This window comes from Lactuca saligna, chromosome 4 (assembly GCF_052625555.1).
Source record: "Lactuca saligna cultivar CGN05327 chromosome 4, ASM5262555v1, whole genome shotgun sequence".
Lineage (NCBI taxonomy): Eukaryota > Viridiplantae > Streptophyta > Magnoliopsida > Asterales > Asteraceae > Lactuca > Lactuca saligna.
In genome coordinates this window covers 288,173,252-288,193,366 of record NC_136420.1, presented here as the reverse complement: position 1 = coordinate 288,193,366, position 20,115 = coordinate 288,173,252, and the positions used below count along the sequence as shown (strand labels likewise).

At 37.8% G+C, this 20,115-nt stretch overlaps 1 protein-coding gene across 2 annotated transcripts; it reads left to right on the top strand.

The window, feature by feature from the left end:
* The first annotated feature begins 7,478 nt into the window (after positions 1 to 7,478).
* Positions 7,479 to 16,310, top strand: LOC145043756 (HEAT repeat-containing protein). 2 transcript variants are annotated; one of them, XM_078992504.1, is made up of 19 exons: positions 7,479 to 7,807; positions 9,546 to 9,698; positions 9,984 to 10,147; positions 10,252 to 10,359; positions 11,180 to 11,806; positions 11,910 to 11,984; positions 12,085 to 12,213; positions 12,311 to 12,385; positions 12,464 to 12,673; positions 12,924 to 13,076; positions 13,844 to 14,058; positions 14,154 to 14,271; positions 14,364 to 14,496; positions 14,572 to 14,773; positions 14,855 to 14,960; positions 15,026 to 15,166; positions 15,255 to 15,378; positions 15,461 to 15,577; positions 15,655 to 16,310. In XM_078992504.1, the coding sequence occupies exons 1-19, from the start codon at positions 7,609 to 7,611 to the stop codon at positions 16,041 to 16,043; spliced, it is 3,438 nt and encodes a 1,145-aa protein (XP_078848630.1). In that variant the 5' UTR covers positions 7,479 to 7,608; the 3' UTR covers positions 16,044 to 16,310. The 2 variants fall into 2 exon arrangements, with proteins under 2 accessions (XP_078848630.1, XP_078848629.1); XM_078992503.1 differs by lacking the exon at positions 15,655 to 16,310 and having other exon boundaries at positions 7,500 to 7,807; positions 9,560 to 9,698; positions 15,255 to 15,500.
* Positions 16,311 to 20,115: the final 3,805 nt, after the last annotated feature.

Genomic DNA, 20,115 nt, shown 5'->3' with positions numbered 1-20,115 from the left:
CAGAGTTGCTGTGTTTTCACTGCAACCAGAGGGGCCACAAGAAGGCCAATTGCCCCCAGTTGACAATTGCAGCGCCAGTGAAGGCGCCAGCTCCAGCAACCCTGCGGATCACGGATGGTCGGCAGGGCAAGGCAGAGGCTCCAGTGGTGATGAGCCGGGCATTTCAGTTGACTGCCGAGGAGGCACGCGCCGCACACGATGTGGTGACGGGATCGTTCCATGTGAACGGCCTCCCAGTTCAAGTGTTATTTGATTCAGGTGCCTCCCGATCATTCGTTTCCCTTGCACTTAGCAAGAAGTTTCATGAGTCATCGGGCGAGTTAGATTGCCCTTTGAAAGTGGAGATCGCTGACGATCGATCGGTATGAGCATCGATGATATTTCGAGATTGCATGTTGCGTTTGTTTGAGGAGCGCTATTTGGTAGATTTGGTTCCCATTTCGTTGTGTGGGAACAAGGTGATTATAGGCATGGATTGGCTGAGCCCTAATGGGGCGGTGATAGATTGCGTGCAACAGCTAGTACGGGTCAGGACCCCAAGCGGGGGAGAGTTAGTGATTCATGGAGAGAGGCCTCAGTGTGGACCCACTGTATGTTCAGCTGCGAGGGCTAGGCGCTACCTTCAGCAGGGATGCGCAGGATATGTCGCATATGTGATGGATACCCGAGAGGTGGCTAAGGCGACAGTGAGCGAGGTTCCGGTGGTCCGAGACTTTGCAGATGTTTTCCCAGAGGAGCTTCCTGGGATACCTCCGGAGCGACAGGTGGAGTTCAGGATTGACCTTGTCCCTGGGGCGGCTCCGATAGCCAAGGCACCGTATCGGTTGGCCCCTCCCGAGATGCAGGAGTTGTCTACGCAGCTGCAGGAGCTGCTAGACAAGGGATTTATTCGTCCGAGCAGTTCACCCTGGGGAGCCCCGATTCTGTTTGTAAAGAAGAAGGACGGGTCGCATCGGATGTGTATAGATTATCGGGGGCTGAACAAGGTAACGGTGAAGAACCGTTACCCGCTTCCAAGGATTGATGACCTATTTGACCAGCTTCAGGGAGCATCTTGGTTCTCCAAGATTGATTTGCGTTCGGGTTATCATCAGATGAGGGTCAGGGAGGAGGATATGCAGAAGACCGCGTTTCGGATGCGCTATGGTCATTATGAGTTCGTGGTGATGCCGTTTGGGCTCACCAATGCTCCTGCCGCGTTCATGGACCTCATGAACCGCATATGCAGACCGATGCTGGATCGGTCTGTGATAGTCTTTATCGATGATATCTTGATTTATTCCAAGACTCGGGAGGAACACGAGGAGCATCTGAGAGAGGTATTGGAGACCCTGAGGAGGGAGAGCTTGTATGCCAAGTTCTCCAAGTGTGAGTTTTGGTTGTGCGAGGTGCAATTTCTTGGACACCTCGTCAACCAGAACGGGATTCTGGTTGATCCGGCCAAGGTCGAGGCCGTGATGAGATGGGAGGTCCCGAAGTCTCCATCTGAGATTCAGAGTTTCCTGGGATTGGCGGGCTACTATCGGAGATTTATCCAGGATTTTTCCAAGATAGCCGTACCCCTGACACGGCTGACGAAGAAAGTCGTGGTCTTTCGGTGGGGACCCGAGCAGCAAGCTTCATTTGAGACGCTGAGACGGAGATTGTGTGAGGCGCCGATCTTAGCCCTGCCAGAGGGCGTAGAGGATTTTGTGGTCTATTGTGATGCGTCCGTTTCTGGGTTGGGCGCGGTACTGATGCAGAGGGGGCATGTCATTGCCTACGCTTCGAGGCAGCTCAAGCCTCACGAGGCGAACTACCCGACGCACGATTTGGAGTTGGGGGCGGTGGTCTTTGCTCTCAAGATTTGGCGACATTACCTCTACGGGGTTCAGTGTACCATCTACACGGACCACAAGAGTTTGAGGTACCTCATGGACCAGCCGAATCTGAACATGAGGCAACGTCGGTGGTTGGATGTGGTGAAGGATTATGATTGCGAGATCCTTTACCACCCGGGGAAGGCCAATGTGGTGGCCGATGCGCTTAGCCGCAAGGCGGTGCCGATCAGGGACGTCTGCTTGAGGATGACCGTGGTGACTCCCCTGTTGGAGCAGATTCGGGAGGCTCAACAGGAGGCTATCAAGGAGGAGCATCGGAAGAGCGAGCGCGTGGTGGGTCAGGTTTCCTCCTTTGATTATGATAGCCGAGGACTATTGACACTACACTGTAGGGTGTGGGTGCCGTATCACGGAGGCGTGCGCCATATTTTGATGGAGGAGGCGCACAAGTCCCGATTCTCTATTCACCCCGGGGCGACGAAGATGTATAGGGATCTTCGTCTGGATTACTGGTGGCCCTGCATGAAGCGGGATGTGGCATGGTACGTCGAGCGGTGTTTGACCTGCAGGAAGGTCAAGGCCGAACATCAGAGACCGCATTGCAAGATGCAGCCGTTGGATATTCCACTGTGGAAATGGGAAGATATCACGATGGATTTTATCACGAAGCTTCCCAGGACCGCACGTGGAGTGGATTCGATTTGGGTCATCGTGGATAGATTGACCAAGAGTGCTCACTTTATTCCGATTCAGGAGAGCATATCGGCCGAAAAATTAGCCGACATCTATATCAGGGAGATTGTGGCACGACATGGGGTGCCAGTATCGGTGATCTCGGACAGGGATGTGCGTTTTACTTCCAGATTTTGGAAGAAATTCCATGACGAGTTGGGCACTCGTCTGCATTTTAGCACCGCCTTTCACCCGCAGACGGATGGCCAGAGCGAGCGGACCATCCAGACTCTGGAGGATATGCTGCGGGCGTGCGTGCTAGACTTCGGTGGTAGCTGGGATACCTATCTTCCCCTGGCTGAGTTCTCCCACAACAACAACTATCACGCGAGTATCGACTGCCCTCCCTTCGAGATGCTGTACGGACGGAGGTGTAGGACCCCGATATGCTGGGGTGAAGTTGGCCAAAGGGTCATGGGGAGCACCAAAGTGGTGCTCAAGACGACCGAGAGGATCCAGCAGGTCCGGAGCAGGCTTCAAACTGCTCAGAGTCGGCAGAAAAGTTATGCCAACAAGCGTCGATCCGATTTGGAGTTCCAAGTCGGGGATATGGTTCTCCTGAAGGTGTCGCCTTGGAAAGGCATCATACGATTCAGGAAGCGGGGCAAGTTGGGCCCGCGATTCATCGGACCGTTCAGGGTCGTAGCCCGGGTGGGCAAGGTGGCGTACAGGTTGGATCTGCCAGCCGAGCTCAGCCAGATCCACAACACTTTCCATGTTTCACAGTTGCGGAAGTGCTTAGTGGACGATTCACCAGTAGTGCCTTTGGAGGATATTCAGGTTGATGACAGCCTGAATTACATTGAGCGCCCAGTCGCAATCCTCGACAGGAAATCGAAGGATTTGAGGAACAAGAGAGTGGAGTTAGTGAAGGTGCAATGGCAGCACCGCAAGGGTTCGGAATGGACTTGGGAGCTGATGGACGAGATGATGGAGCATTACCCCGAGCTGTTTCAGGATCGAGCAGCAGACTTCGAGGACGAAGTCTAAAATAAGTGGGGGAGATTTGTAGCACCTGGTTTCTGGTATGTAAATCTTATTCGAATAATGCCTATTTTAGCCTTGGACTCGGCGAGTCATAGGTCCGACTCGCCGAGTAGAGACGTGACCCAGGTCACGTTTTAAGTTGGCGACTCGGCGAGTCCATATCCTGGACTCGGCGAGTCGCCGCTGTTGGATGAAACCCTAAGTTCCAGGGGTTTGCACCCTATTTAAACGACTTAACTGCCCCAAGCCAACCCTCATTCACCCTTAGAGTCCTGTATCCCTCGTTCTAAGCTGTTCCTTGAGAGTTTGAGGCTATTGTGTGTGTTTTTGAAGGTTTTGAAGGAGGAAGGAAGTAGATCCAGAAGAAGGGAAGCCATCCAGGCAACTATTGTGTCCTTCCAGCAGTTCCCTTGAGGTATAACCCGTTTTCCCCATGATTCTATGCTTAAAACTTCATTTGGGTCTTTCTTGGTCAAATCCCCAAGCTTGTATGTGCATTATATGTCGTAATAAGATGTTTGGCCTCTGGATCTAGGCAAGATTGAGCTCCAGGAGCTCAGATATGTTAGCTTTATGGCCCCATGTTTCTTGTTAGCCCTAGATCTACCCTTTTAAGGCATTTTGAGCCCTAAAATCCATATTGGTGAATATCCACACGTAAAGTTGGAAACTTTACGTGTGATTTGCGTCCTAGAAGTCCAGATCTATGAATGGCATGGACTGGAATCGAGCAAATCGGTGTATTTGGTGGATGCATGGCGGCGACTCGGCGAGTCGTATATGTGACTCGGCGAGTCTGGTCGCGAGTCACCGAATTGGTCCCTTTATGATGTATCGAGTTTGATCCGTGAGTCACAGGGGGTGACTCGGTGAGTTGGGAGCTGAACTCACCCATGTTAGGACTCGGCGAGTCAATGCCCTGACTCGGCGAGTCCAAGGCAATCTTCATAGATCAAGAACAGACTCGGCGAGTTGTTCATACAACTCGGCGAGTCTTAGCATAAGTGTTCTTCGGATGAAGATGAACTCGACGAGTTGTTCATACAACTCGGCGAGTAGGATGAAGGGGTTGAATGTCAGTTTAGGAGATGAACTCGTCGAGTCATAGCCTAACTCGACGAGTAGAATCAGGGACCCAGGACAATTGTCTGGACAGGGACTCGGCGAGTTGGAGAGCCAACTCGGCGAGTCGGGTCAACTAAAAGTTGACTCTGATTTGACTTAGGGCTAGACCAGGGGTAAATGGTCTTTTTACCCAAAGGACAGTTAGCAGTGTATGATTAAGTATATTGTGGGAATTACAGCCGGGGAGTTTCCGGAGCAGCAGCAATAGTAGTAGGTGATCAATTCCCACACAGACCAGCAGTTATTTCGAGGTGAGTTTCCTTTCCAGTAGGAATGGGTCTAAGGCACCAAGGCCAACCCGTGTAGGCGAGATGTTAGTACTAGAGATGTGGGCCGAGCCCGTACCTCTGGGTTTAGTCAAGTATGAAATATGTGTTAATATGGTAGAGTTGCTTATACTTGTTGTCTGCGTGATACTTGTATGTTATGGGTTAGCGGTTGAGTGTGGGCAGGGCCCGTATCTCTCCGAGGTTGGAGTGTGGGCTAGGCCCGTATCTCCCCGATAGCGAAGTGTGGGCAGGGTCCGTATCTTCATAAGTGTGGGCGAGGCCCGTATCTCCCGGCTAGCGAAGTGTGGGCAGAGCCCGTATCTTCCCGAGGGTGGGCAAGGCCCGTAACTCCTAGCTGAACATTGTTTGTTATATGTATGCATGGTATGAGTATTATGGGGGAACTCACTAAGTTTTGTGCTTACAGTTTCAGTTTTGGTTTCAGGTACCTCCTCAGCTAGGGGAAAGGAGCCGGCGCGGTAGCAGCACGTCACACACACACTCTTTGGTTTCCGCAATTACGAGCTTTTCTGGGATTGATACTCTGATATTCTGATTGGTTGTACGTTGTGGTTTTCAGACATGGTTCAGTTTATATTATGATTGATCAAACGATGTTTTAGTTATTAATATTTTCTAAAGTAACGTTTTTAAACAAAAAAATTTTTGGTTGTGAAAATTGGGTCGTTATATTTACAACATACAATATGTGTCATTAATGGGTATAGATGGCATACAATGTGTATCATTAAAGCCCCTGCGATACATGTGTTGGATTAGGTGTCTAAGCCCATAACTATAATTAGTATGTACTTGATTTGATTTGTAGCATGATTTTTTTGGGTTGCCTTCACTCATGCAATTTAACAGGATGACTAGTGGAGAGAGAGAGTTAAATTTATTATTTGGAATAATAAATTAGTGGTTAAATGATTTTATTAATATATTATAAGACTAATATATTATTTGGAAATCATATTATTAATTAGTAATTAATCAGAAATAAATTTGATATTCATTTTGAAATTAAAGGATCTGATTAAATCGAAAATCCTAAGTCCCCAAAAGGGTTAATTGCCACAAACCCTAATCGATCAAATTCAAACAGTTACAATAATATTCAATAGATAACAAGCCAATGCTCTAATACCACTAATAAGTTTTGAGCATAACAAACAAAAACCTATGTGTGCATGTAACCCTAATTAAAGATATATGTTTTCTCTAATTGAACATACGACCTTTAAACAACAAATAAGAAACCATAGTGAATTATCAATAATCTAATATGAGTTAGGATTTACATATCTTGTAGTTATTGTAGTAAATAACTAATTAAAATCTTCTTGAAAAACTCTTGGAAGTAAGCACCACAAGTGTCGTGCCTCTAATGGTTCACATCCGAACCCTAGCAACTAATGAGCTTGGAGAGAGAGAGAGAGAGAGAGAGAGAGAGAGAGGATAAGAGTGAAATTTCGGCCCTAAGTCTCCAAAAGGAAGCATTTGATGGAAATCTAAGGCTATTGGTCTTTTTATAGCTGAGGTAGTTTGGTGCCAAAACTAAAGTTTAAGGAGAAAACCCTAATCCTTTTGCTTGGTGACCAAACAACCCATTCCCCTCTTTCAAGGGGCTTAGACGAAATTCTTTGGGCTTTTCCAAGAGATTTTCGTCCACCCCATCCAATAAGGTCCATGGGCACCTTTCCTCAACTTTCAATAAATGACAAAACATACCCTATACTTTTAATTAATCAAATTAATCCAAAAATTGATTCGAATTAATTTCAATTATTAATTAAATAATATGATTTCCAATCAATATATTATTCTCACAATATATTAATAAATCATTTATTATGATTTTTAATTAATTTATTAACCATATAATAAATTAATAAATAATTTTTTCTCTCTAAAAGCTATCATATTCAACTGCTAGGTTTAAGGGCAACCTAAAAAGACTGTGCTATTATCAATTCAAGTTTACACCAACTATAATTATAGGTTTAGACACATAATCCAACAATTATTGCTAGTTTATGTAATTATTGTATTCTTAATCAGATGCATTTAACATTCCAAAAAAATATAAAGGTACTAGGGTATTAAGTTTTATGATAGACGTACATTATATAACTCAACATATACATCTCACCATCTCATTTTATGATTGAACGCCTATATTAGTAATGAAAAGGTAAAATATATGTTATAGAGAGAAAATGATAAAATTATCATTTTATCAACAAATTCATGTTATTTGGTAAACAAAATTTAGTTTGATAATTATTTGTAAATTATAATAAAATGATAAGATTTCAATGCTTCTTAGTCGGCACTAAAACCGATTAAAAAGGAGAATAAAAAATATAAAATATAAAATATAATTTGTTGCAAAAATATGCAATTTTCCCAAAATATTTGTCTGACCCATTTTAAGTTTTAAGTTTTAACTAATAACCCGACCATTGGATTTTACAAATTTACCCCTTAGAATTTCTTACAGCGACTAACGAGTTTTTACTCCTCTTCGAGCTCGGACTCCATGAACAGATCTTAACAAAACCTTCAAATTTCATGAACCTGAGATGCATAGAATTTTCTCCATCGAATCGGATACAGCGAAAGACATTTTTGAAATTTCAATGTTCTTGCGATAGATTGATTAGAGTCAAATGGACGTGGAGAAATCATCGCTGTGTAATTGCGTGGTAAACTTCTTATTGGAGGAGAATTACTTGTTATCAGCGTTTGAGCTGCTGCACGAGCTCCTCGATGATGGACGCGATGATCAAGCTATTCGCCTCAAGGAATTCTTTGCTGATCCCATTCAGTTTCCACCAGATCAGATCTCACGGTTTAATTCTCTTCGAGGTTGGAACTATTTGCTAAAATTGTTGATATATTGTTATAATTGTCCTTAGTTGACTGAATTTTTGTCTTATAAATTATTAGTAGTGAAATTTGAAATGAGAGCAGGATGTGATGTGAATCCGCAGGGAACTAGGTTTGAAAATCCATACAGACTTCATATGTTTACAATCACTGGTCATGTTGTATGACTGTTGAACTGGTTTTTCGCTTAAGTTTGGCTTGTTATCGTTTGACAATTGCCATTGGAAATGAGAGCCGAGTTTGATCTCAACTATCAACGACTTGATTTTTCTGTAGAGTTATTTAGTTTATGTGTTCGTGTAGGAGATTCATGGTGTGATTTCATGAAAGGCGAACCCTAGAAATAATAAAATTACAAGAATACGATTCTCTTGTTGGCTGATGAAATTTCACAAAGTGAACAAGCTTCATTTGTAAGTCTAGTATATGAGGATCAGTGTATCTGTTACTAATTAGACACTTGTATTTCTAAATTAGATTGCATGCAGTTCATTAGATGTTTTTCTGCTGACATACAGAATTAGCTGTGAATATGGTAGGTTTCTCAATTGAATTTTTATCCTCTTAGAATTTATATGCTCACAATCAAAGCCACTTTAGGAGCATGCATATATTCCTTGTGGTCACTGGTCGAAATCAACCTGAGAATTCTTCATCCTAATAGCCCAAATTAATGTTATCCATTGTTAATTTTGATTAAGCAGAATCAACTTATAGAGTTATAGTTCTTTCTTTACAAATTTGGTTGACTTGTTTTACACTTATACCCATTTAGCAGGAGAGCCTTTGTTCTGTTTGAAGGAATTCTTTTTTTCCAATTCATAAGCTAGTGTAAATCAATGACTTTTTAAGTACATAGCATTTCCCATTTTCAGTTTTCCACTCAAATCTTGGTGTTCGTCTCCTTTCCTTTATCTCTTTACATTATTTTTTTAAATTCTTATCGTTGTTTGGTGATTTTAATTAGATTTGATGTTTATTCCACATCAGTATAAAGTCTGAATCATTTGAATAATCATTGGGATACTACTTGACTATTAATCCAGTTTTACCATGTTGTTGAACATTGATGTTTGGGATTGGCAATCAATTGTGTAGTTCATTACTTGATTCACAAGTGATATCTAGGTTTTTGATCTGATAGACATTTCTTTGTATTAGCTTTTTCATCAAGATTTCTCCTATGGCAAGTAGAGATGAAGAATTTTTTGATTCAGTATTTCAGTTGCACCTACACCAAGTACAACAACAAAATGGTGTAGTTTTCTTTGTAAAACAAATATTTTACTCCCCCTCTCAAGCAGCTTCTCTCTTCCTCTCTCCTGTGCACAAACCAAACCCACATTGTTATATCTATTTATATCATTCTTAATATCTGTTTGCTTTTGTTATATGGCCTCCATTTTCATGTGTCTACCATGAAAAGAAATAGGTTCTCTTATAACATCATAAACAGAATTTAAAAGAAGCTAGAATTCTAGGACATTAAGTTCTGAGTAGCAGTGTCCAATAGCTATGTCACACACTTGTCTAATCCTTGGAACAGAACATCTGTATAACTGCTACAATTTAGCCACTAATAATTTGAATGAAATTGATCGTTTTTAAGCCACTAGGGCCATGTTTCTTTAAATAGTATTATAAGCCTGGTTGTATAAGATTCATATTTGTGAATAAATGCATTTTGGAGACTTATTTATTAATTTATTTGAACTAGTTGCCGACCCACAGAGTCTACTGGAGGAAAAAGAAGCACTAGAGGAGAAACTAGCAATCAGAGACTATGAGAATCGTTTGGCTCAAGAAGACATTTTGAAGCTCAAAACTGAGTTGCAAAAGAAATCTGAGTCCAAACAAGATGAACCAAGTGGTAAAATGCTTAATTCATCTTCTATTTTCATTCAACTTGATGGGTTTTCTTGTTTGTGTGTAAAATACCTCTATGTAGTGTTACAAATGCTGTTTAAATATAAGAACCCATGATCATTTTATTCTATAACCATTAGTCATTTCCCCAATGAATAAGAAAACCATGTTTAGTGTAAATAAAATGATTAAACATCAATTTTATCTACCTTCATGAAAGAAGCTTCCTTACATTTATTGTTTTCTGAAATTACTTTCTTCTACAATATGTAACTTATGATGTATGCAGATGCTAAAGCAAAAAACGGGTCAAGTATTCAACAAAGTGGGGAGACAAAATTCTCTGATTTGGGTCCTTTAAAGGCAGAAGAACGTCATGACCTAAACTGTGCTGTAAAGGAATATTTGCTCTTAGCAGGATATCGTTTAACTGCCATGACCTTTTATGAAGAGGTTAATTACTTTTGCTACTTCATATCTCATATGTTTCATTTGTACTTATGAAACATACATGCTACATTTAAAAAAGACAACATATGATTTTGGATTTTTTTCAGGTTACTGATCAGAATCTAGATGATTGGGAGAATTCATCTGCATCTGTGCCAGATGCTTTGCGCCATTACTATTATCAGTATCTTTCTTCCACTACAGAAGCAGCTGAGGTAATTTAATTCTTCAAGCACTTTGCTTTATGTTCACACAACTTGCATCCCATGTATTTGTTAAAGGGAGAATTTTGTATGTACCCTTATTATACATCAAAATATCGTGTTTGCACAACTTAATTTCTAAATATCTTATTTACCCTTCATAAAACTTTAAAATATCGTACATGCCTTCTTTAATATCAAAGTATCATATATGCCCTTCTTAAATATCAAATATATGCCCTTCTTAAACATCAAAATATCATATTTGCCCAACTTAATTTTTAAATATCATATTTACCCTTCATAAAACTTTAAAATATCGTACATGCCTTTCTTTAATATCAAAATATCATATATGCCCTTCTTAAATATCAAATATATGCCCTTCTTAAACATCAAAATATCATGTTTGCCCAACTTAATTTCTAAATATCATATTTACCCTTCATAAAACTTTAAAATATTGTACATGCCCTTCTTTAATATCAAAATATCATATATGCCCTTGTTAAATATCAAATATATGCCCTTATTAAACATCAAAATATCAATAGCAATATCTTAAATATAATCCATCTACAATATGACAATATTCAACAATATCAAAAACTAAGCAATCAATGCATACATTCCATGTAGAGAGCTGAAGATGAAGTGTTTTGTTTGTCAAGAGAGCAACATTCCAACAATTTAGAAGTAGAAGTTCAATTATTATAGACGTATGGATAAATATGATTAAAAGCTTTAATTATTATAATAATTATAAGATATAAAAAATGATTATAAACTACTATTAAAGTGAATATATCAAGAAGTACCTCATTTTTTTCAGGAGAAGCTTTCCATGCAAAAAGAGAACGAATCATTGGTGAAAGAAAACGAGAAGCTGAAACATGAAAAACAGACCTTATTAAGAAGCAGAGATTTAGTTGATTCACAAATAGCAACACTAAAAAAGTCACTAGAGACTTTGCAGAAGGATATCAAGGAGAAAGATAATCAGGTTCAAGATGTAAAGCACTCACTGGAACAAAGAAGAAAAGAAATAACTGTCTACAAGGCTGAAATAACCTCACTTCAAAAGCAAACTGAAGCAGCTCAATCAGAACATGTGCCACCTGGCGATGTAGAAGATGAAGAAAGCTACAAGGAACAAATACAATCTCTACAACAGGAGATTGAAAGACTACATGCTACAAAATCTGGTGACACCACACCTGTAAAAAATGTTGAAGAAATAACCGATAGGAAAGATGAAGTCATAAAATTATGTGAAAACGACATGATATCATCTTCAACCAACGTGAGAGATCAAAACACTGCTGATAAACATGAGGAATTTTCTAAATCAGATGATAGAGATGTGGCTAAGGATCTCCTTAAAGACAATATGCAAGTCAAAACTGATAATGGGTTGACTCCAGAGTCAAACACTCCTGTTCAACATGATTCTAAAAAGGTCTCTTTTTGAGTTTTGAAGTTTGAACCATTCAGATTCTTTCAGGATTCACCACTTGTTTTTTTAGTAATCTTTTTATATATGCAAAATTTTAACTTTTCAGGGTCCTGGAACTATTCAGATTCTTTCAGATGCATTGCCTAAAATCGTTCCTTATGTGCTAATCAATCATCGAGAGGTTACTTTTTACTTTACATCTATCTTCCTACTTTTTCTTCATAAAATTTCAAAAAAAATACAAATCTTCTTGGGTTAATTGTTTGTTAAATTCCTTATAGGAGCTTCTTCCCTTGATGATGTGTGCAATTGAGAGACACCCAGATAGCAACACAAGGGATTCCTTGACACACACATTGTTTAACTTGATTAAACGCCCAGATGAACAACAAAGGCGAATTATTATGGATGTATGTTTTTTTTTTTAACACTTAACAAATTTCATTTTTATATAATAAGTATATTCTCTTAGTACTAAAATCATAACATATTTTCTTTTCAATTCAGGCCTGTGTCACACTTGCTAGGAATGTTGGAGAGATGCGAACAGAAACAGAGTTGCTTCCCCAATGTTGGGAGCAAGTGAGGATAAAAAGATTTCATTTTATTGTGTTTATAGTTTTGTGATTTATTTATTTAATTTTATTTAATTTTATGCAGATTAGTCACATGTATGAGGAACGCAGGCTGCTTGTAGCTCAATCATGTGGGGAGCTTGCAGGATTTGTGAGGCCAGAGATTAGAGACTCCCTCATCCTATCTATTGTGCAACAGCTCATAGAGGATTCCGCCACTGTAGTTCGTGAGGCTGCTGCAAGAAATCTGGCTCTGCTGCTTCCACTCTTCCCAAATATGGATAAATATATCAAGGTCAGCATCAGCCTCAGCCTCACTAAATATGATTCCAGAGGCTATCAATGGAGAAACAAAGCTTTCCATTTCCTACAATGTAAGCTATAACATGGTCTAAGGGAATGTCATGTCATGTCATGTCACCATTTTCCCATGATCATAATATGCCCAGTGACTTACAACAAAAATACAAAACCAAACTGTAAAAAAAAATAAAATAAAATTATGATACTCTGTTTTCCCGATATATTTTTTTTGTTTTTTTTAGGTGGAGGAAATGATGTTCCATTTAGTTTGTGATCCATCGGGAGCAGTTGTGGATACAACTATTAAAGAGCTAGTTCCTGCTGTGCTCATGTGGGGTAACAAATTGGATCATATTTTACGAGTTTTGATTTCTCACATGTTGAGCTCTGTAGAGGTAAACTTAAATCCAATAAATACTTTCATTTCATTTCATTGATTTGTTTCTTGTTTATTATTGCATCATACTTTCATTTTTTCCTATTACAACATTATACTTTGAAAAATCTATTCCGTTATAGCAATGTCATCCAGATACAAATAATTGAGTAGGTTTTTCAAAGTATATTGTTGCAATAAGAAAAAAATTGGAAGTAAAGTGCTATAAATTATAATTAGGTAGATTTTTCAAACTACAATGCTGTGATGACTAATAGGTTTAATCTCATAAAATACCTTATATTATGTGTTTTTTCCGGATTAAACCTCAACTTTCTTTTTTTTTACTGAAAACAACCTTGCATTTTTTCATTTTTTCCGATCTGGCCCTTTTAATCATTTTTTTTTCTGAAAAAACTTGTAAAATGCAAGGTTTTTTTTTTGAGAAAAACAAAAAATTGAGGGTTTATTTGGAAACAGTTAGAAGGTTAAGGGTTTTTTTTTTTTTTTGGAAAAAATGAAAAAATACAAGGTCTTTTTCAGGAAAAAATAAAGATGAGGTTTAATCTGGAAAACCATAAAATATAAGGTCTTTTATGAGATTAACCATAAGTCCATAACTAAGAAGAAAAAAATTGAAAGTACTAGGTTCTAATAGAAAGAAATGAAAATAGGTTGTTATAAGTGAATACACAAATAAATGAAAGTAGGTTAATTTTTCTTACTTATAGCAAAATAGCAATTTTGTACATTTAGCACTTAAATTAATACTTTCTATCTTTTTAGTGTTGTCCACCTGTTTCAGGGGTTGAAGATTCTGTAGAGTCACACTTCCATGTTTTAGGTGAAAGAGAACGATGGACTGTTGATGTGTTACTTCGGTTACTGATGCAATTGCTTCCAATTGTACACCAAATAGCTATCGACACTTGTTCATATGAGTCTTTTTCAGAGTCTACAGGAACATTTTTTTCACTTCAATTGCTTCAAAAGTATGCAGAGTAAGTTCCAAGTTTCAACACACCTCTCCTGTTTATTTAAAATCATAAACACCCACTTTATCTTTTCTAAATTATATTTATTTATTTTTTAACAGGGGACGTTTAGATTGGCCTACATTTGAGTGGCTTCATGATGATTGCTTTCCCAGTCTGATTCAGATTCTCTCTCTCTTACCACAAAAGGAAGATAGTTTAAGAAAACGCATCTCAAGTGTACAGAATATTTCCAACTTTATTTTTTTTACTTTTTTACCCTTACTCATATCTTAAACAAACCCTTATTCATCATTATTTCATTACCTCAGTTTTTACTAGCAGTTTCCACAAGATTTGGGGAGGATTATTTAACACATATAATCCTTCCTCTATTCTTAGTGGCTGTTGGCGATAATGCTGACTTGTCATGCTTCCGCTCCACATCCCAACCTAAAATTAAAGGTACAAACTTATTTAGTTATTTTCCTTTTTTTTTTTACAAAATATTCCATACTAAATATTTTTTTATTTTTTCAGCTCTAAGACCAATAATTGCTATGGATGCAAGAATTGCCACCTTGTGTGTCCTACCAGTTCTATTAGCAGGTGTCCTCGGATTCCCTAACAAACATGAACTATTAACTGAATACTTAAGGAATCTGTTGATCCAAAGCGCTGACAAGACAACCCAGTCAGCAATCCACAGTGCTGACGTGTACAACTCTGTCCGTTTCCTTTGGTGCGTATTCCTTCATTTTTCTTTAAATCAAAACTACTTCTGGGATTGGATTGGATTGGATTACATTATTCTGTTTTGCAGCTTGTTTGAAGAACACCATAATCTGGTTTTCAATATCTTATGGGAGATGGTTGTGAGCTCCAACATGGATTTGAAAATTAACGCTGCTAAGCTTCTGAAAGTGATTGTAAGTCGATTTCTTTTTGACTTTTTTTTTAATGTTGCCTTTTTAATCTCTTTGATTTTGAATAGGTGCCTTATATTGATGCTAAAGTTGCTTCATCACATGTTTTGCCTGCTCTTGTGACTTTGGGCTCTGAACCAAACTTACATGTGTTGTATGCAAGCATCGATGCGTTTGGAACTGTAGCTCAAAACTTCAAAAATGATGTTGTAAGTTAATTACTAACATGTTATTTTTTTTCTCCTTTAGGAATAAATTCAATAGCAACCTAACTTATATATGTATATATTCTGGTAGATTGTTGACAAAATACGTGTTCAAATGGACGCTTTTCTTGAAGATGGATCTCATGAAGCTACAATTGCTGTTATTCGTGCATTAGTAGTTGCTGTTCCACACACAACCGAGAGCCTAAAAGATTATATCCTTTAATCTATAACTATACATTTATATTATTTATCAAAATAACTTTTTAATTTTAATTTTCTTTGACAAAAGAGCACATTTGTTATCAAAAATATTTCATCTTTCTTCAGCTCAACTCCCCGTAACCAACATGGTGCGACGCCGCGATCGAGCCAACGCATTTTGCGAAGCTATCCGTGCTCTCGATGCTACAGGTTTACTTTCATTTTACTATAATAAATAAATAACCGAAAGTAAAATTACGAAAATGTCCTCCTGCCACTCTTTGCAGATCTTTCATCAGCGAGTGTACGCGATCTCCTCCTGCCAACAATACAAAACCTATTGAAAGACACGGAAGCGCTCGACCCAGCGCATAAAGAGGCGTTAGAAGTGATAGTAAAAGAGAGATCGAGTGGAACTTTTGATGCATTTAGCAAAGTGATGGGGACTCAATTTGGACTCCCGACCTCCATGACAAGTTTCTTCAGTGAAGGTGGACTTTTAGGAAAGAAGGATTCAGGAGAAATCCCACCACCACCACCACCCGACCCGAAAAATGTCATTAACCCACAATCACCCGTTGAAGACACAAGATTCAGGAGAATCATGCGAGGTGGTTTTACTGATATGCTTCGGGGGAAAGGTAAAAATAGCGATGAGCTTTCACCCCCACATTAAGATCTTTTTTGTTTTTTCTTGTAATTCTTATGATTTTTTTTAAAAAAAAAAAAAAAAAAACTTCTATTCTTTCTATAAACATTAGATCGATTAATTTTGGTTTCGTAAATCAGAATTTTTATTATGATGTTTTTTAAAGCGGTTCACACATGAACCCGTTACTTCTAAATTTGTACATGTCATCCACAACGCTACTTTTATCCCTCAAATACTGTTAAAGTCAGAATTGTAAAATCATCATATATGATCATGATTGTGATTTGTGAATTGGTTAGCTGTTTAACATAGATAGTAATGGTTTATCGGTAGCGAAAGAAAGTAAGTATTATTGTGGTTTGGAATGTCGGCTAGTTGGATTGGAGTCATCTAAACTAACTAATATTCAAGTTTGGGGTGAAAAAAAAAACAAAATTTAATATCCTTTTATCTTTTGTTCGTACTGATCTTCTTAATCATGGTTTTCTATATATAAAATTAAAAGAATGGAATCGCACCTAGATACTGAAATTGGCTATAGGTTTTATTGATTAAGTGTTTTAATATTTAAAAGTTATTAACATGATTTCATTATTTCTGTTGAAAAGTAAAATAATAAACATGTGTATTTGTATATATATCTCTCTTTAGTAAAATATTTATTGTTAAATGATAAAGAGACAAAAAAGAATGATAAAAAAATAAAAAATAAAACATAGACAACGTTTTTATTCCAAAATGCAAAAATGTTTATGTTTTTGTAATTTTTTTTAAATAAAAAAAATTTGCATTTGGTTTTACTTACAAAATGTAACATATGTGCATACTCTTTCCATCTCATCTTGCATCATTTACTCGATCTTTCCATTTCCTCTTCTCCGATTGGTTACTTTGAATTTACACCAAGACTATGTAATAATGAAACTTTTTAAAATAAATTATTTAATATTAAAAAATCAGAAAATAATTATAAAATTTATGGGAAGTGATATGTGTGGCGGATGTGGTCCAATGGCTACTGGCGGGAACAACCCTTACGGCGGTGCTTGTGCTCACCTCCGCCGCCAGGGATGGAATCACGCCTCTCTCTCTCTTCCTTTTTTTTTTTTTTTTTTCTTGATATGTGTATATATGAAAATAAATAAATGAGGGAACCGTGAAGAAGGGCGTAACTTAAGCTGAAGACAAAATTGCAAGAATGGTCCCTGTGGTATGTCAAAACTAACAAGTTTGGTCTAAAATGAGTTTGACATGTAAGGATGGTCAAATAGTTTCTTTTTGTTGCGAGTTTGGTCCAAAAATTTTAAAACTTTTTATAATGATAGATTTGCCCTTGGTATTTCCCCATTTTCAATTTTTTTATTATAAAAATAAAAAAAGAAAAAGAAAAAAAGAAAGTCTCTCTCTCTCTCACACACACACACACACTCTCTCTCTCTCTCTCTCTATATATATATATATATATATATATATATATATATATATATATATATATATATATATATATATATATATATATCTGTGTGGCCCCTTGTATGTTCTTAACAAATCAAGACTCAACCTTGATTTCATGAACTAAATAACGAACTTCAAGAACTCAAGAACGATCTTCAAGTTGTAAACCTAGATGAAATTGACTTTTAAGATCGGAGTAGATGTGAAATCTTTCAAGATCAAACTATGTGTGTAACTCTTCTTATCCCTCTGATGAACATTTTTCAGTGAGTGTAGAACACAACACACACATAAACACACAATGGGTGTTATACATTCTTGATTTTGGATATGAAATAAAACCCAAATCCAAAAGTTGAAGGTGAGTATGTTCTTAGTTCCAAATCCGAAACGAAGATGAAGAAGGGTAGATTTGAAACAAAAACCACACACAAAACCCTACCTGAAATGAAAACCCACCATCAATTCGAATGAAAGGTAGATCGACGAGAGCTTCGATGCGGCTGAGAAATCGCGATGAAGTGCAAGGGGGTCCGTCGAGAACGACAACCCTTTGTGGGTTTACTCTTCATCTTCGCTGATCGGGAGAGGGAAGAAGTAATACGAATGGAAGTAGTCAAAATGGTGGTCTGGTGGTCAAACAGATCACGCAAAGGGATTCGATTTCCGGTGATCTCCTATTGGCTCTCCTCTCTTCGTTAGCATCCACAAATCAAGGGGGAAAGGGAAACGACTGGATCGAAGGGAGAAGGAAGAAGAATGGAATCAGAACATAGGTGTTTGGTTGAGGGAAACAAATAGCGAAGTAGCAGCTGAGAGAAGCGGCGATCCTCAGGGGGTGTATTCCGATCGACAACAAGGAGGGGTGGAGAAGGGCTGTCGGTACACCTTTTTGTCGCCAGTGGTGTGTGTGTGTGTATATATATATATATAAAGAGATAGAGAGAGAGAGAGAGATTAAGAGAGAGAGAGAGGGAGAAAGAAAGAAAGAAAGAGAGAGAGAGTAGTTTATTTTTGTTTTATTTTCAATTAATTTTTAATTGTTGGTAATACAATAAAAATGAAAAATTAAATAATAAGGGATAAAATCGTCTTTACAAAAAAGTTCAAATCAAATTGGACCAAACTCGCAACAAAACGAAACTATTGGACCATCCTTGCAGGCCAAACCATTTTGGATCAAACTTGCTAGTTTTGACATACCACAGGGACCATTCTTGCAATTAACATAGGAGTAAAAGATTGAGTGGAAAAGAAATAGTGCTTCCGTGACACATAAAAGATTAAAAGGTGAAACCGTGAAAGAGAGATATAATACCAAACCTTAGAACGGAACAATGTTTTAAAACACATAAAAAATGTATGAATGATTTATTTTAGTTATGAAAAATACTGATATTATATTGTTCTGATACAATTAATTTTGCACTAGACTAGTTTATTGTTCAAATTATACAACTCTATATTTAATGAAGTCGAGATGATATTAAAATGAGAAATAAGTGTTTGAACTGTTAAGGCCAGATGATGCGTGAGGGAAGTTTTTCTCACTTTTCGTATGTCACATCATCATTTCCTTCATTTTTCTTATCCTCAACAAAAGCCAGTGTGTGTGTGAAGCTTCCTTCATTTTTTTTAAATAAAAAGAATTGATTTTTATGATTTATAATTTTTTTAAATAAGTAATAAACATAAAATTAATTAAAAAGTAAAAACCACTACATTAATTAAAATAAAAATTATATAGAAAAACTAAGATTTAAATAACTAGGAAAAACAAGAAACAAATAGAACAAACAAACAAACAACAATCTACATAAAATATTTGTGTATAATCCGTTCATTTCTTCAATACAAGCTCTATAGCCGGTCTCGAAAGATAATCGATCTTTTCCATCAAGAAGCTCATATACTCCATTTGTTGTCTCTCCACGTGCTCCTTCTTTTTTGTTTTTTTTTCTTTGGCGAACGCCAAACGTTCAATGAAATTAAAATTATATTGATCAAATGGCTCCGTCATTCTCCGCATTTTGTCCGTACCCATGCTGAAATCCGATGCACTTGAAGAAGTCTCATTTCCCTTCCTTTTTTTGCTTTGTCCCTACCCAACGGTCGGACAGTTTTTCTTCTAGCTCGAGTTCGTCATCCTCATTTAAATCTAGATCGACCTGAACATTGGAGGAAGTTGTGTAACCACTAGAGCTCATTTTTGATCGCTTTGATTATTATACTGCAAGTATAAAGTCTTGCTCGTATTTTTTCCACCTAGGACTTTTAATCAATATTTTCCAACAATCGTGCCACTTGAATGATTTTCCCACTTCCTCTAGAAAAAAATGCAAAACTTCTTGAAATATTTCTTCATCTCCTTGGTTGTTTTTCCGTTGGGTTTTTAGGTTATTGTACAACCCATTCATTTTTGAAACGACCTTAGCTATTTCTCAAAACTTTGAATTCAGTTGATGATTGATACGGTACTCATTATCTTTTCCCATCTCCTTGCGGAACCTCTCAAGAATGAGACACCAAAAATGGTCACCCGGTTGTGTATTTCCCGTCAGTGAATCCTCTGAAATGTCAACCCAAGCTTTTACCACACTTATCTCTTCTTGTGGAATCCATGCTTGCGTCTTCTGTCTTC